The sequence below is a fragment of the Aedes albopictus genome, chromosome 2 (genome assembly GCF_035046485.1).
Source record: "Aedes albopictus strain Foshan chromosome 2, AalbF5, whole genome shotgun sequence".
Lineage (NCBI taxonomy): Eukaryota > Metazoa > Arthropoda > Insecta > Diptera > Culicidae > Aedes > Aedes albopictus.
The window spans coordinates 214132365-214151587 of NC_085137.1; the positions used below are offsets into that span (position 1 = coordinate 214132365).

Below are 19223 nucleotides of genomic sequence, written 5' to 3' on the forward strand. Positions count from 1 at the left end.
AAGGTGACCCATCTTGCCCTGCGGTGGTTTATATGGGAATATAAGTACCGCATAAGAAAAATGGATATACGCAATCGCTCATCGTTTGGAAATTATTGGAACCGGTAGTATTAGGATGAGAACTACTTATATTTGCATGAGTGAAAACTCAAATATTATCAGTACTTTGAGATCAAACTCGCCAAAAATGGTTTCTTTAGGAATAATCCATGTGTATTCGATTAATTATTTAGTTTTTGTCACGTAAAAAATCATTAATAAAAATAAAAATGAAATTCTACCTTGAAAATATACCATTGCCCAATTGACCCCACAATGCCTAAAATTTCAACAATTTTATGACTTTTTGTATGTAATGTTACTCAATGGATTTGGGGCGATGGTATACCAGCGAAATAATCAATCAAATCATAACAAATGCCGTAAAATAACAGAAATTCTCAAATATAGGGGGAACTTGGGTAAAACGGGCTCTATAACTCGCTTCAGAGTAGTTGCCCGTACATGAATCATGCACCAACCAATTCTTGAGAAAATTTGCATTCAAATAAGCCATCGAAGGTCACAAACCAAGGACAAAATAATAGCAAATTTTGCCATCATATCTCATTTTATCATTCTTATGTTATTTATAGATAACACTAAATAACTCGCTAAGAACTAAAAATATTATGATTGCAAAAATGGTTATTTCTGAGTTATTATTGAATAACAATAAATAACTTAATAATAACAAAATTTGCAATCATAGCAAAATAAGTTATTCTGAGCATCCTCAGTAAAATAACACCCTAATTGCATATTTTGCAATCATAAATTGTTTTGTTATTGATGAGTTATTTAGTATTTATTTTATTTTAAATATAATATTAATGAAGAGCAAATTTTGTTATTGGTTTGTTAGGAATAAGAGCTAAAATAACAAAAAATAACACAGCGCAACATTTTTTTGTCTCAAGAGCAAACTTATGTGTCTCCGAAGGATTTTGGGCCGCTGAATCCGAATCCGGGCTCAGATTTGCTCTAACACGTCACAATTTTGAGCTATACCTCAATTTATGGGGCAAAATATGCGATTTTGGGCTTTTTTGACTGCAAGCCATTAAGCAAGGCAATATTTTTTTAACTAATCAAAAGGCTAAATGGTCAATTAACATCTAAATTAACGACTCATGCAAAATATTTCATTTAACCTAATCAAATTTGATAGATTTAAGCATTTTATGTTAGTATGGAAACTTGCATGCAACTTCTGGAGGGTGACTTGTATGGGAAATATCGTACCTAACACAAATCGCTTAAAACTATCAAATTCGATTTGGTAAAACAAAATATTTTGCATGAGTCGTTAATTTAGATGTTAATTGACCAATTAACCTTTTGATTGCTTAAAAATATATTTTCTTGATTAATGGCTTGCAGTCAAAAAAGCCCAAAATCGCATATTTTGCTCTATAAATTGAGGTATAGCTCAAAATTGTGACGTGTTAGAGCAAATCTGAGCCCGGATTCGGATTCAGCGGCACAAAATCCTTCGGAGACACATAAGTTTGCTCGTGACCAGATATATTTTGCACTGATGCGGGACAGTTTTCCATAAATAAAATTGTAAGTTTTTCAGCAAGTCAGTAAATTTTCGAAAAATGCTGCAATTTTTTAAACTCGATAATGCAAAACAAAGTCCCAAAATAAAAAAATAACAATACAAGACCACGAATGTACATTTTAAACATTAAGTATTAAATTCAAAGCGAAAAAAAATTACACAAAGGTATTTAAAAAAACAATATGCCCCTGTATTAGGGTGCCAATGAAAATCGAATTCTCGAATTTCAAAAACGGGTAGTGCTCAAAAGTTTCGTCTCCTCAAAAAAAGTCACCATGCAAAATTTCAGCTCAATCGGACTTCGCTAAGGGGTGGCCCAAAGCGGTCAAAGTTTGGCTGTTTTGAAACACGAAAAATATCCCAAGGTAGGGGTACATGAAAATTTCGAAATCGAAAATTTTTTTTTGATGCCAAATGCCTTAAAAGTGCATGAAACGTCGAGATCTGGTGTTATCTCAAAAAAATTTTTTTGGAAAAAAATTGACTTTTTGGACTTAGCAAATTTTTGAGTTGGGGGAGTGAAATGAATTTGAAATGGAGGATTTGAATTTAGTTGCTGAAATATTCAAAGCAATAGTACTGGAACATGTCTTATATCATCGTTGGCAACTACTAGCATATTATATATCATATATCGTTAGGGTGGTTCACTTATTTTGCATTAGGGTGGTCCTTTTTGTAGAAAAATAAAAAAAAAAGATAATAGTAATAAAAAATCTCATATAACTGTAAGTCATTTTCAATGTTGAATATATATAATATTTCATTAGGGTGGCTCATTTATTTTTATTTAGGGTGGTTCTTTGAGATGTAAATTAAGAACAAAAAAATATTTCCAGAAAACTTACCAGTCATATTTTTGTATAGTTTAAAACCATGATCCTTTATTGGCATGTAACACTTTGTTAAGATATTCCTAGACCAACATGTGGAAAGGGCGTAACAACCATTGCGAATTTCTGCTTCTCCTGTCGCTCCCGGGCATATCCCCAATTATTCATGAAATCTTTTATTTTCTTTTTAAAATTTTGAATCTTTTTTTTGAGTGCTTCACTTATTTTGCATAAGGGTGGTCCCTTTTGTAGAAGAACAAATAAAAAAACCATAATAGTATTTGTATTGTATTTTCCGTTAGGGTTGTTTTTTTTTGGAAATTAAGATCAAAAAATACTTCCCGAAAATTCAACCAGGTAATCTTTTTCGTATAGCTTCAAGCCATGATTTCCTACAAATCTTTCGGTGACTTATCAATAATGAGATATTCTCTAATTATTATCTCTCCTCTCGTTCTATTTCATTAATCACGGCATCAATATAGTGATTAAAACCGATTTCTATCTACAGAATTAAATATTGTGGTACGGACTACCAAAGGGATTTATTTACTAGAGAGGTTCATCTCATTGTAAGATTTTAAAAAGTTTTGTGAGACCAAATTCAAATACTCGGGTAAATATATATTCAGCTGTTTCTATGAGGAAGAAGAGTTAAGTTTGAAGAGTAGAACTGTTTCTTGAACCCCTAAGATGGGGAAGTTTTTCATTAATGCGATATTGGCAGATATAATTTACTTTTACAATGGTCAAGGCCAAGCATGTCCGTACTGAGCGGATGAAATTTATGCTCTTTTGATTTACACCACCAAAATTATCGTATTCATGCAATCTTCCTACACTGAGCGAAAAATTCACTTCAATTTCACGGGAAATCATAAGTAGATTTTTTCCATCTAACTAAACATTTGAAACTTACATGATTGGTTAGTGAAAATATTCCACTGGAAGAATCCAATAGCATTTGAGTGCAATTTTTCACTACAAAATTTAATAATATTTAAGTAAATTTTCAGTATATTTGGAACAACTTTTGGCCATTTTTGTTTTCGTTTTGTCTATTTCGAGATTATTAAAAAAAATTGGTTTGTCTCGTTTTATCGGAGACCCCCAAACGGTTCCCTAGTAAGGATGGAAACATAAAAATCACAGAACATATTGCCATCATCACACTCATGCTTGGTTCGTTAGTGATGGCTGACAATAATTCGCTTCATTTTTCATACATTCGACTTCAGTAAAACCCACTAGAAAATCATATACATTTTACAATACAATACAGTACCAAATTTTCAATAGCTTTTCTTTGGAGTTTCACTTAGTTTTCAAGCGAATTTTACTTAATTCATTTGAACTCACTGAAAACATAATTTTTGAACGGTTACTTGAGTTTTTCCAGTGAAACTAAAATGTATTTTCCTCTCAGTGTATCTTAACTGATAGAAGGATGTTGAAATAATTTAAATGTCTTTTCGAACTGTCAAAAAACCGCACCGCAGTACCACACTGAGCACACGGAGAGAATTTCACTCGGGTGAATTTTAACGCTCCGTGCGGAACTGCGTTGAGGTTTTTTGACAGTTCGAAAAGACATTTAAATTATTTCAACATCCTTCTATCAGTTAAGATAGGAAGATTGATTGAATACGATAATTTTGGTGGTGTAAATCAATAGAGCATTAATTTCATCCGCTCAGTACGGACACGCTTGGCCATGACCATTGCAAAAGTAAATTATATCTGCAAATACCGCATTAATGAAAAACTTCCCCATCTTAGGGGTTCAACAAACAGTTCTACTCTTCAAACTAAACTCTTCTTCCTCATAGAAACAGCTGAATAAATGTTTACTCGAGTTTTTGAATTTAGTCTCACAAAACTTTTCAAAATCTTACAATGAGACGAACCTCTCTAGTAAATAAATCTCTTTGGTAGTCCGTACCACAATATTTAATTCTGTAAATCGGTTTTAATCACTATATTGATGCCGTGATTAATGAAATAGAACGAGAGGAAAGATAATAATTAGAGAATAACTCATTATAGATAAGTCACCGAAAGATGTGTAGGAAATCATGGCTTGAAGCTATACGAAAAAGATTACCTAGTTGAATTTTCTCGAAGTAGGGTGACAATGGGTATTGTCGGCAGGTTTGTTCTCTTCGTCATGGGGGGTTTTTGTCAGCCAAATTGCCTGAAACTTGGCCAAATAATTCAACTAAGTTGGGAAGGATTTGAGACCAACTCTGAGTTCAATAGGTTTCAATAAACCCCCTAAGACGAAGAGAACAAAACGGCCGAGAATAGGTAATTTCCCCTATTTTTTGATCTTAATTTCCAAAAAAAAAAAACAACCCTAACGGAAAATACAATACAAATACTATTATCGTTTTTTTTATTTAATTTTCTACAAAAAGGACCACCCTTTTGCAAAATAAGTGAAGCACCCAAAAAAAAAAAGATTCAAAATTAAAAAAAGAAAATAAAAGATTTTATGAATAGTTGGGGATATGCCCGGGAGGGACAGGAGAAGCAGAAAATCGCAATGGTTGTTACGCCCTTTCCACATGTTGGTCTAGGAATATCTTAATAAAGTGTTACATGCCAATAAAGGATCATGGTTTTAAACTATACAAAAATATGACTGGTAAGTTTTCTGGAAATATTTTCTTGTTCTTAATTTCCATCTCAATGAACCACCCTAATTAAAAATAAATCAGCCACCCTAATGAAATATTATATATATTCAACATTGAAATGACTTACAGTTATATGAGATTTTTTATTACTATTATCTTTTTTTTAATTTTTCTACAAAAAGGATCATCCTAATGCAAAATAAGTGAACCACCCTAACGATATATGATATACAGGGTGTTAGGTTCATGAGTGCAAAGTTTTTAAAGGGTGATAGAGGACCATAAATGGTGACAAAAATTGTTCTACGCATATGGTCAAATCTCAACCGTTACGTAGTTATTGAACTCCCCATGTTTTTGACTTTTATTGCCTTAACTGGTTATAACTTGAAAATGGTCAAACTTATAGCAGTTTTTTTACCCTTATTCGAAAGATTATTGGATTTTCTATCAAATGGCATCTTTGAATCGATTGGTTTAGTTAAATAACTAAGTTTTCTAGAGCAAAATAGCTAAAAATAGCGTCTTTTAATTTGTTTATGTCAATTATCTTTGAAACATGCGTAATAAATTAAAATTCTTTCTTTGGCAAAGTTGTGGCCCTTGTTCCTCTCTACAATTCGTTCTTTGACGCCAAACTTCTAACTCTTATCGTTTTCTTGCAATTTTGATTTAAATGTGCGGCACAGTGCGCAAAATGGTGCTTACCATGATGATTGCAAATTTATGATCTGAAATGCGACGTTTAAATCGAAATTGCAAGAAAACGATAAGAGATAGAAGTTTGATGTCAAAGAACGAATTGTAGAGTGAAACAGGGGCCACAACTTTGCCAAAGAAAGAATTTTAATTTATTACGCATTTTTCAAAGATAATTGACAAAAACAAATTAAAACACACAACTTTCAAGCTATTTGCTCTAGAAAGCTTAGTTATTCAACTAAACCAATCGGTTGAAAGATGCCATTTGATAGAAAATTCAATAATCTTTCGAATAAGGGTAAAAAAACTGCGATAAGTTTGACCATTTTAAAGTTATAGCCAGTTAAGGCACTAAGAGTCAAAAACATGGGGAGTTCAATAACTACGTAACGGTTGAGATTTGACCATATGCGTAGAACAATTTTTTTCACCATTTATGGTCCTCTATCACCCTTTAAAAAGTTTGCACTCAGGAACCTAACACCCTGTATAATATGCTAGCAGTTGCCAACGATGATATAAGACATGTTCCAGTACTATTGCTTTGAATATTTCAGCAACTAAATTCAAATCCTCCATTTCAAATTTATTCACTCCCCCAACTCAAAAATTTTCTAAGTCCAAAAAGTCAATTTTTTTCCAAAAAAATTTTTTTGAGATAACACCAGATCTCGACGTTTCATGCACTTTTAAGGCATTTGGCATCAAAAAAAAATTTTCGATTTCGAAATTTTCATGTACCCCTACCTTGGGATATTTTTCGTGTTTCAAAACAGCCAAACTTTGACCGCTTTGGGCCACCCCTTAGCGAAGTCCGATTGAGCTGAAATTTTGCATGGGGACTTTTTTTGAGGAGACGAAACTTTTGAGCACTACCCGTTTTTGAAATTCGATGGTCAAATTTTTCCCATACATTCCATTGGCACCCTACCCTGTATAGTTTAAAAGTATGGTTTTCAAATTTTTATTTTTGGGTATTTTAACTTAGGGGCTGTCCATAAACCACGTGGTCATTTTTTTGGGACTTTTCAACACCCCCCCCCCGCGTGGTCATTTGTTCATACAAAATTTTAAATTTGTCCATACAAAACGGTCATTGGCCGAAAAAGAATCAAACCAAAAAAGAAGATTTCTCTCGAAATATTTCGAAGATTTCCTCCAGAAATTCCTCCAGGGAGGCTTCCAGAAAGTTATCTAGACATTTATTTATTAGATATTCTTCCGCAGTTTCCAAATGTCTGCAGAAATTCTTTTGAAAAAATTTTTCAGGGTTGAATTTGAAAAGTTTCTCCAAGAAAAGTCCTCCACAGATTCCTCCAAAAGTTCTTCTAGGGGTTCATACTTCTATTTCACAAATTTTTCTCTGGGTTTCTCCAGGAAAACCATCAATGATTTTCTTTACAAATTTTCCTACGTTTCCTTCAGAATCGCATATAGAGATTCCTATAAAATATCTTTAGGGATTACTTACCCTTCAATAGATTTCCTCAGTTATTCTCCATAGATTCACATAGAAAATCCTGCATGTATTCCCTTAGCAATCTTCAACTTTAACTCCGAAAATCCCTTCAGATTTTTTTGCAGAGATTTTTTAAGAAATCTCCTATAGATTACTTTAGAAATTCGAGAAGTTTCCTTCAGAAAATCTTCAATAGATTCTTTTAGGAAGAAGAAATCACTCACTTTGCACATCAAATCTCCCATTGATTTTTTCCGATATTGTTCCATGTTCACTAGAGGTTGCCTCATAAATTTCTGCAAGATTTCCAATAGAAAACCCTTCATGAATTTCCTAATAAATTTCTTCAAAAAATCATAAATTTGAAATGTCTTTCAGAAATTTCTCCACGTATTTCTTTACAATGGATTCCTTCGAAAATTCCTCCAGGGTTCCCTCCATATAACTTTCTGGAGGTTTGTTCTAGCAAATCCTCCAGACATTTTCTGAGAAACTTTTTTTTCAGAGATTCCTTCAAAGTTCTTCCAAGTATTTTTTTTAGAAGATTTTCCTGTCTTCAGGCATTTCTTCATGATCTCCTTCAGAAATTCCTGCAAGAATTCCTCCACAAAATGCATTGAAAATTCTTACTGAAATGTTCTCCGGATATTCCTGCAGAAATTCCTCAAGAGGTTCTAACAAAACATCTTCCTGAAGATTCTAACAAAAACTCATATAGAGATTTCTTCAGGAGTCTCTTTTGGCATTTTTCCATGTCCATGGTTAATGATTTATACTGAAAATTTTCTTACAGATTTACTGGCAAATATTTTGATTAAACTTCAGAAAAAAAACCTTTGGCAAGTTTATTAGAAAACTCTGGTAAACTCTGAAATCCCCTGAAACTCAATTAACTCTTCAGGACGCCCAAAAAAACCTCGCTCTTAGTATACGAATTTCAGATAAACTTTAGAAAATAAAATGAATAACATTTTTTTTTTTCAAATGAACAATATTAATTGTCGACGGGCGTCAATCTGGATGCCTGCCAAGGGCGCAATGGGACCACGCTACGGCTCTGGTGAAGGTATGTATCATATCTCTGGGAATACTCTAAAGAAAATATTTAAAAAAAAGTGAACGAAAGTTTTGGCAAAAAGTCAACTAATTCACTTGCAGAGAGCTTACAACAATCAATCTGTATGCGTGAAGAATTAGCGTTAAGTTCAAAATTCATGAACTAAACGAAATATAAAAACTCAAGCAAAATGAGCCACGTCGTTTCATAAATAATAAGTAGATTTATTTATTATTATTTATTACTATTTAGATTTTTCTGAAGTTTGCATTTAAGAAAAACAGAAGCAGTTCAACATATTGGTCAGAAATATCTGTCAAGAAAAACCATATTTAAGCGATTGTTGAAATCCGGGACATTTCCGGGACACTTTACAATGCGGGACGACTAGCTTGAATCCGGGACTGTCCCGCACAATCCGGGACGTCTGGTCACTTTACTCTTGAGACAGACAAAAGGTTATTTTTCGTTACGCTGTGTAATAACTCACTTAGTACCAGAAAAAAATAAATAATAACTTATTTTGTTATTACACTGAATTTCGGTCCGTCCTAAAAAAACCGCGTTATTTCAAAAACCGTTGTAAAAACCGCGTTATTTCAAAAACCGTCGTAAAAAAATCGCGTTATTTCAAAAACAGTCGAAAAAAATTCCGCCAAAAACACGCGTAAAATAGTCACGATGACATCTAACGTGACTTGACTATTTTAACGACGTTTTTGGAAATAACGCGGTTTTTTACGCGGGACTATTACCGTTGTAAAAAAAACTTCAGTGTATAAGATCAAACCATGGACATAACATTTCAGAACTTACAATGTATTGAAGTTTTTCCAGTCATAAGAACAAATTTACAATTATGATGATCTTATTTGAAATAACTTGTTTTGTTCTTACTTTGTTCTCAATAACTCGATAATAACTTATCCAGTTATTCTCCATTTTGAAATATTTTGTCCTTGGTTTGTTCTTATAAGGACAAAATTAGTTATTATTGAGTTATTTTCCGGTACAAAGTTAGTTATTATTTTTGTTCTTTTAGCTCTTATTCCCAATAAACCAATAAAAAATTTTGCCATTCAGTTATTCATTTTTAATGGAAAAATTTGATCTTGATTAGTTATTTTCTTCTACCCGGGATATGGTCTTGTATTAAGAAAGTTATTATTTTTTCCCACCTTTGGGCTTGATTTTGCCCAATGTGAACTGGACGAATCCATGCCAATATTTTACTTTTATTTATAGTCGCCCTGGTTCTAGCGATTGCTAGACGTTCTTTCTAGCGGCGGCAGCTGCTTCTCTGCACGGAGAGAATGTACTTTGTACATTACTTTTACGACGCGAATGAAGGTATCGAGATGATCGACAGCAAGCAATTGCTGTCATACACATTTTAGTGCTGAGCGGTTTTAGAGCGTGATGAAAGGGACTGGCCAGAGAATGAACAGTGAACCTTCGAAGCAGTAATCATGGTCATTAAGACCATCAAACCCGTTATGTTTCAGTATTTGGAAGATGACAAAAATTGGAAAGTTACGAAGAGATGAGTAGTGGACATGTTGCAGCAATAACGCCGAACAACAACCCTGCGAAAACCCAGCTCGTGACGAAATGAACTCAGTATAAACAAGATCGTATAGCATAGCGAGCTAGTTTAATTGACTTGGCGATACTCAACCATCAGTCCATATTAAATCAAATATGGAAATTATTTTATATTAAATAATATTGCAAAGACATTGTCTGGTAAGACTATTTAGCGTGCAAATGTTTTATAATGGGCATAACATAAGAGATACCGACGGAACCTTCTTTTAGAATATCAATAACTTATTAAGCATCAAGACTCACATGAGGTATTCACCAGACAGTGCGCGGCGAGCAGTTTGAGCGGGTGCACCTCGAACAGCAGCGGGTGAAATAGTAATTCTCTAGCGGTAGGCCTTTTGGCAGGGTCATGACTGAGGCACTTGATGATGAAGTCTTTCTGCTGGGCATCCTCAAGACTCTCGACAGTGCGTTTGATTTGCTCTTCCGTGACTAGCGTACCCGAATCTCCGTTCCCTTGGATTTCCAGTGCTGCCATCTCCAGCGCACAGATGCCAAACGAGAAGATATCGATGGCGGTCGTCGTTGCGAGTGCTGAAATGATCGGAACGGGGAATTAAAACAACTTCCAAGTAAAATATACTACGGAGAACGGAGATACTCACATCCATACTCTGGTGCTAAAAAATGCATATTTTTCATATTTTCTCTACATGTTTTTACATGATGATGAATGGCATCTGGAGCTACACTACCAATTTTAACTAGACCATTATGTTGAATAAATATTGTATCACAGGTTAAGTTGCCGTGAATTACTGGCGGCGAACAGGAATGCAAATAACTGCAACGAGAAATAGCGGCGCGTGAGTGGGGGGGCAGGTGGTGAAAGCCCGAGTAGAAGTGAATAACAAATGAACAATATAAATCTGAGTAATTTTGAAATAGGTCTAAACATTCAATAACTATAAGAAACACAAAATTGTTTAACAACGTACGAATTTGTTAAACAATGTAATAGATCTTTTTGAAAAGCAAAAACTGATTGTTTTTGTTATTTCCTTCTACTCGGGAGTCCATGTTTTAGGCGACATGAGGAGAACGGTGACTCACCTAAGTGCAGATAAAATTTGAGTACACCACCGCTTCCATGCTTGCAGTGGTAGTTTCTTAACGTTTTTCTTGGTACGCTTGAGAAACTGCTTAAGGGACCCAGAGGACATATATTCCGTTATAAATATTACCTGAGATTTGAATGGAACGGATTGAAAGTGTTATGCAATATGTCGTGTCAGTTTAACTATCAAGTAACACTTACCCTAGGCTTATCGTTATGGGTATCGGTCCAGTAACGATGAAATTTGACTATATTTGGATGCTCTAACTGTGTTAGGTTTTCGAATACTTGTTGTATTTTTTCTTCTTGAGATTTGAAATTCTTCCTCTCGGAAAACTGTACTTCGTTCCAGACAACTTCGACACCTTCCTCGGTGTCCATCGCCAGATGTGCACAGTCGATGCCAGGAACATCGCGTTGTTCGACCTGCAAAAAAGAAAACAAATGGAAAAGAAAAGCTGAGTCAGCAAAGTGCGGAATCATAGGTATTTTATGTTGCATGTATACATGAGGGTGGGGCGCAGTAGATATGGCAAAGTGCAACAATGTTGCAGCTAGTCAGGAGTGGAACCACATCAAACGGTAAACCTCTTTGATGAAGACAAATTTCAATCTACCGTGGCGAAGGTACCCTTCGTTGTGGCAAAGAAAGTAACCACAGGCGTCTGGGGGCAAATGCATGGGGAAATGGAATGGAATCATCTAAATATATTTGACAATTGATGAAATAAAGGTAGTTGATCAGCAAAGAATGAATTAGCGGTTATCTTTGGCAATAGAATGTTTCGATATTCAATACTACAGGAAAAATAGAATAATAAAGTTATAACATGAAACGAGCTCACCAATTCGTAATAATAATCGCCATGGGGTCTCCAGTGAGCCTAGTGGTTAAGGCTATGGATCGCCGATCCGAACACGGCGAGTTCGATTCCCGTTCCGGTCGGGACAATTTTCTCGACTCCCTGGGCATAGTGTATCATTGTACTTGCCACACAATGTGCAAATGCAAAGAAAGCCCTTCAGTTAATAACTGTGGAAGTGCTCTAAGAACACTAAGTTGAAAAGAGGCAGGCTAAGTTTCAATGCGAACGTCGAGCCATAAAGAGGAAGAAGAATCGCCATGAAATTTGGTATAATGTTGCAATAACGACACAAACACGTTTCGTACAAGAATAAAACACAATAGTATGAAACAAGCTCACCGATCAAACGTCTACGAAACCGACTAAAAAGTGCAAGCTGGACCTTACCCGGGATCGAAGGTCCTCTTTAACACCAAACTCCGCCCCGCTGCATACGTCCATGACCTGCCACATATTGCGCTGCTAGGTGGCAGGTAATCTCTACCCACGTTGGTAATAGCTTTCGATAAATTGAATTAATATAAATTTTCCCCCGTTCAGCGTGAACTTATCGAGAGCAGAGTTTCGTAATCCGGATGCCGTGTAGTAGCTTTAGCACAGTACATACCCTCTGTGCGCTCTCGTCAAAATAGATCAGATTAATGAACTTCACTCCACTCTACTCCACATGGACAAGGTTTAGAGACAGAGGACGATCGATTTCGTTAACGTCGTTGTCGTTGGTGGCGACAATAACCGGTGACCTTCATGTCCCATCTCCGATTAATATCCTTCCGCCGCAAATGGGTGAGATAATTGTATTGTATGTGGAGCACCGTCAATATGTTGTGCAGCATCAATTTTTCCACGAATGGGCCGATGTGGTGGTACCGCCACGCCGCCGTAGCCGCCGCAAGCCACTACAATGCAGCACAAATCAAGTCAATTCGAATGATTGCCTTTCCTTCGTTGTTACAATCGTTTTGGCATGTTTTGCTGTTTCGGTGAGAGACTGTTTTCCCCAAAGCAGATGTATCTTCTCTTCTTGAATGATATACTTTTGTGCAGTGTACGTATGTTGAAGGGGGGGCTACAAAGGACTCGTGTTTCATATCTGTTTTTTATGATCCTTCTGTGGGTATGGTGATGCATGTAGACGCGAACATTACATGTGTCCATAGCTATATCGCACAATAACATGAATAATGTTTTGAAGGATGCTAGTTGATCAACATTAGATTGTATCACGATTGACAAATGTAGCATGGAGGTCTACAATTTGGAATTTTCTTTTGCATGTCCGTTATCATGTAGAATAGAAGTATAGTGTTCCATTTAATTTGCTTTACGACATTCCATATCAAGTACCAAGCAAAAATATGTACTAAGAACAGAACAAATTTTCCTTACAAAGTCAGCTATGTTCTCCCTAGAAACCCGTTTCTTTTTAACTATATTTTCATTGAATGATTTTTTTCGAACTCCTTCTAAGCATGTTTTAAATCAATAATAGCATACACACTTATTTTAGAGTCACTTGTTCGGCTGTTCTATTTTCGGTAAAAGTTCGGATTACCGAAGTTCAGCACAGTTTTACCGAAGTTCGGCTATTTTTTACCGAGCGTTCGGTAAACATTGCCGATGATTCAGTAGAGTTTACCGAATGTTCGGTAATTTTTTGACGAACTTCGGTTATATGTTGCTGAACATTCGGTAATCTGAACTTTTACCATAAATAGAACAGCTGAATACGGTACTTTATTTTAAGTGTGTACATTGTTGTTGAAGGAGCTACACGTGTATCACTTCAACTTTCAAAATTAGTGTTCATTTCGCAAATGTATAGATTAGGGGGCGTCCATAAATGACGTAGCATTATTGGGGTGTGTGTTAAGAGTCTCTGATTTTGCTACGATTCATGTATTAGGTATAGGAAAATAGGCTACGAGATGGGAGGTTGTTCAAAATCGGCAAACAAAAGCAAGGGGCTGTCCATTTATTACGTAAGGGGATTTTCTCGAATTTTCGACACCCCCTCCCCCCCTCGTAAGATTTTTTGTATCTCTCTCTCTCTTCTTGGCGTAACATCCTCATTGGGACAAAGCCTGCTTCTCAGCTTAGTGTTCTATGAGCACTTCCACAGTTATTAACTGAGAGCTTCCTCTGCCAATGACCATTTTGCATGCGTATATCGTGTGGCAGGCACGAAGATACTCTATGCCCAAGGAAGTCAAGGAAATTTCCTTTTTACGAAAAGATCCTGGGCCGACCGGGAATCGAACCCGTCACCCTCAGCATGGTCATGCTGAATACCCGTGCGTTTACCGCCTCGGCTATAGATTTTTTGTATGAGAACCTTAATATTTTTGTATTGCGCGTAAGATTTCTCAAACCCCCCCTCCCCCCACAAACCCTTACGTAATTAATGGACAGCCCCCAACTTGTTTTCTGGATATGTACTACCTTAGAGCACGAAAATTTAGCCTCGGTGCATGGTAGAACCTATGCCAAGAGGACGAAGAACAGAAGGTTGAAGGACAAAAGGTCGAATCGACAATAGGTCGATTGGCAAAAGGATAAATAGATATGTACGTAGAATAATTCATTTCAAGTGTTGCTCGAACATAGACGTCGAGCTAAATGGAAATAAATATTATGATTAATTTGATATTAAGACTTAATTGTTTGGATAACTGGCAACACTGCACTGTTGTTAGCTGTTGACAAATTTGAATTATCAAAGAGCTATACAGGGTGTTAGGTTCCTGAGTGCAAACTTTTTAAAGGGTGATAGAGGACCATAAATGCTGAAAAAATTGTTCTACGTATATGGTCAAATCTCAACCGTTACGTAGTTATTGAACTTCCCATGTTTTTGACTCTTATTGCCTTAACTGGCGATAACTTGAAAATGGTCAAACTTATCGAAGTTTTTTGACCCTTATTCGAATGATGATTGAATTTTCTATCACATGGCATCTTTGAATCGATTGGTTTAGTTAAATAACTAAGTTTTCTAGAGCAAAATAGCTAAAAATAGTGTATTTTTATTGTTTTTTGTCAATTATCTTGGAAACATGCGTAATAAGTTAAAATTATTTCTTAAGCAAAGTTGTGACCCCTATTACACTCTACAATTCGTTCTTTGACATTAAACTTCTAGCTCTTATCGTTTTCTTGCAATTCTGATTTAAATGTGCGGCACAATGCGTAAAAAAGTGTTTTCCATGACAGTTGCAAATTTATGATCTGAAATGCGATGTTAAAATCGAAATTGCAACAAAACGATAAGAGATAGAAGTTTAATGTCAAAGAACTAATTGTAGAGTGAAACAGGGACAACAACTTTGCTTAAGAAAGAATTTTAAATTATTACGCATTTTTCAAAGATAATTGACAAGAATAAATTAAAACACACTACTTTTGAGCTATTTACTCTAGAAAACTTAGTTATTTAATTAAACCAATCGATTCAAAGATGCCATTTGATAGAAAATTCATTAATCATTAATCATTAATAGGGGTAAAAAAACTTCGATAAGTTTGACCATTTTCAAGTTATCGCCAGTTAAGGCAATAAGAGTCAAAAACATGGGAAGTTCAATAACTACGTTACGGTTGAGATTTGACCATATTCGTAGAACATTTTTTTTCTCCATTTATGGTCCTCTAACACCCTTTAAAAAGTTTGCACTCAGGAACCTAACACCCTGTATATGTTGATGTCCATAAATTTATTTGAACCATCAATAATTGGATGTTTTGGACTCATTACAAGATAGCAAATTAAATATTTCGGCAATGTTCGAGTGGTTGTGGCGTCCGTGGCGTCAGCATCATGTTTTTCAAGACACAATTTTTGAAAGCTTGCATTACTGCTTAAACAGAGAAATAAACATAATATTTTTTTTTTATTTCCTCGCATTCATCTGACGGGATTGTAACATAAGGCTGAATTTCAAAAGGCTGAATACACAAAAAGCCGAATACGGAAGGCTGAAACCAAGAAAGTGTAACATAAGGCTGAAATTACAAAAGGCTGAAAATTCGAAAATGCATGTATAGTGCTATAACTTCCTTTTCTTGGAGTAACGACCGAACTGAGATCGAGCCTGCTTCTCAGCTTTTGCATATCGTGTAACAGGCACGAAGATACTCAATGCCAAAGGGAGTCAAGAAAATTGTCATAATAAAAAGTTCTTGGTCCGAACACGAATCGTACGCGTAGCCCTCAGCCCTAGTTTCGAAACTGAGCTTATAGTGAAGAAGGAATTGATAATATTCTTATCGTTAATTTATCCTTCTTTAAGGACAGACTTGTTAGAAACCCAAAATGGCTGCCACAATGGCCGACTCTGGCACCTACTCACGATTTCGAAAGCACAAATCTTTTTGTAAACAAAACCAGCGCACCTGAGCTTCTTATTTTAAGCTTATTACAAGTGAGCAAGAACAGAATAATAAAATGCACTGTTGTTTGAAGCTTGCTTCTTGATATTTGTGCGTCTGAAGTTCTGATGCACTGCTGAAGCGGGATTTCAAGACGTTTGTCCTTAAACATGAGCTATTCTTTTGAGTCATGTTGTTTTGGAGATGGTTGTCATTACGACTAATAAAACAATATCATCAGAGATTTCCCCATCTTCGATATATACTTATGCTATTTTTTTGAAAAATACTGTCTTAGTATTAGTCGTAAAACTTTCCGATTCAGAACATAGTAACCGAAGCATGTTCCCACAAAATGGCTTAGTTTGGTCAACCATGAACTAGGGACGGTGGGACGGTCAATCGTCAAGCTCAAGCAAAACCAATACGACTGCCACGGCTGGGTAATCGACCAACAAGCAAATTGTCAAATAGATCGTAAGATCAATGAATGTACACTCCCGTTCAAAAGTTTGGGGTCACCCCCTCAAAAACATGTCATTTTTTTAGGCCCACATCTCCGCCAATTTGCGTCCGATTTCAAAACCCTAGGTTTCATTCAAAAGATAATAAGTCAAAGAAACTTTGAACATGATTTAAAAGAAACTTTTTCAAAAAATTTTGTATGTAAACTTAACCCAAAGTTGCCAAATTTTCTAAAAAAATGAATATAAACTTACAGCAGTGTCGCCGGAAGTTGGGTCGACCAAATTTTAAGATGAGAGCGGTATATGACCCATTTTTCATTGGCTTTCAACTGCTTTTTACAGAACTTAGCTAAAAAATCTAGAAAAAAAAGTTATTAGGTAAATTAATCCTTGATGTCATCGACCAAAAGTTTGGGGTCACCCCTCAATATGATGTATCGGCCAAAAGTTTGGGGTCACTTTCGTAAAACATGGAAAAGTGATTTGGTGATATCTTCGTCATTTATAGTTCAATTTTAATTATTTTTGGCTCATTTCAAAGATAATTTACTAAATTTTCGTTTGATGTCTTTAACTTAACGTATTTAACGATTTTTGTATATAAAAATATTATGTAAAGTTAGCACATTTTACCACGCTTCAAAAAATGAGGCAACTTTACGTTAAGTTTTAGTATATTAATTTCAACAAATATGTGTGGTTCAATGTCTATGCAGTAAGTATCATTCATTTTGTTTGAAATAAGCCAAGAAGAATTAAAATTGAATGAAAGATGACAAAGATATCAACAAATCACTTTTCCATGTTTTACGATAGTGACCCCAAACTTTTGGCCGATACAGCATTTTGAGGGGTGACCCCAAACTTTTGGTCGATGACATCAAGGATTAATTTACTTAATAACTTTTTTTCTAGATTTTTTAGCTAAGTTCTGTAAAAAGCAATTGAAAGCTAATAGAAAATGGGTCATATTACCGCTCTCATCTTAACATTTGGTCGACCCAACTTCCAGCGACACTGCCGTAAGTTTATATTCATTTTTTAGAAAATTTGGCAACTTTGGGTTAAGTTTACATACAAAATTTTTTGAAAAAGTTTATTTTAAATCATGTTCAAAGTTTCTTTGACTTATTATCTTTTGAATGAAACCTAGGGTTTTGAAATCAGACGCAAATTGGCGGAGATATGGGCCTAAAAAAATGACATGTTTTTGAGGGGGTGACCCCAAACTTTTGAACGGGAGTGTATGTAATTATTCCCAATCGGCGTGATCTGTTTGTCTGAGTTGTTAGTGTTGATATTAGCCTTTAGGCTGGTGCGTTTGAAAACTAGACGAGTCACTGCTTCAACCTCATGTTTTTTCAGCCATTTGATACATTTAGCCTTCTGTAATTTCAGCCTTTTGTTATTAAAGTCTTTCGTAACTCAGCCTTTTGTACGTAAACTCATCTGATAACAATGTCTACATGAATTAACTTAAATTTAAATTCGTCTACATGAATTAACTTAAATTTAAATAACCTAAACATATTTGAAATCAACAGTCGTTGCTTGAAACAATTAAAACTAACAGAAAAATAGAACAAATCATACAAACGATTAAACAAATAACACGTTACAAGTATGGGTTAATTCTGACCATAATAGGGGCGTCTAAACTGTAATCTAATGAAATTAGAGCGTCGTAAGCTACGAGGTATTACATTAATAGTGATCTGTGACAAAATATTAGGAACATCTAAACTACCTACAAGCACTTTTTGCACAAACAATACTCTTTCTAGCTGAAGCCGTCTGGAAAGTGTGTCCATTCCGAGAAGTCGGCAGCGATTCTGATACGGGGGTAATTCAGTAGGATCACGACATGGAAGGAACCTTAGGACAAAGCATATAAACCGAGATTGATCGGCCTCTATTCTAGATATCCAGATGACAATATTAGGACTCCACACCTCAGCAGCATGCTCTAGTACGGGTCGCACCAACGAGTTGTACAATGCTCGAAGATAGTATGGATCTCTGAATTCGTTGGAGATCCTGAAGATAAATCCCAGATTCCGATTCGCCTTTGCAATAATCACGAAGTAATGCTCTCTAAAAGAGAGTTTGATGTCCAACTGAACTCCGAAGTCCTTTGCCACCGAAACTCTTTCCAGCTGCTCACCACCAAATGTTGTTACTCCAACTGATTGGATCCTTTTTGTGCGTGAAGGAGATTACCGAGCATTTATTCGTACTGATGGTCAATTCATTGATCGTACACCATTCCGAAAATACGTCGACTAGTCTTAGAAGTTCCCGGTTATGCTTTTTTGTATCTGGCAACACTGCCAGAATACGATGGGCTGCAAAACGATGAGTCGATAAAAAGAGCGTCCAACATAGCTTTTCTTCTTCTTCTTCGTGGCGTAACGTCCTCACTGGGACAAAACCTGCTTCTCAGCTTAGTGTTCTATGAGCACTTCCACAGTTATTAACTGAGAGCTTCCTCTGCCAATGATCATTTTGCATGTGTATATCGTGTGGCAGGCACGAAGATACTCTATGCCCAAGGAAGTCAA

The 19223-nt window shown here is 35.6% G+C and overlaps 1 protein-coding gene across 5 annotated transcripts in view; it reads right to left on the minus strand.

Moving 5' to 3' along the window:
• The window catches only part of LOC109420353 (nuclear receptor-binding protein homolog), a 195194-nt gene that overhangs the window by 10743 nt on the left and 165228 nt on the right, over positions 1 to 19223 (minus strand). For all 5 annotated transcript variants that reach the window (XM_029854971.2, XM_029854963.2, XM_029854993.2 and 2 more), the window contains exons 4-7: positions 11163 to 11387; positions 10958 to 11088; positions 10510 to 10688; positions 10148 to 10438 (exon numbers count right to left, since the gene is read on the minus strand). In XM_029854971.2, the coding sequence (XP_029710831.2) occupies positions 10148 to 10438; positions 10510 to 10688; positions 10958 to 11088; positions 11163 to 11387 (826 nt within the window). The remainder of the gene's footprint in view (positions 1 to 10147; positions 10439 to 10509; positions 10689 to 10957; positions 11089 to 11162; positions 11388 to 19223) is intronic.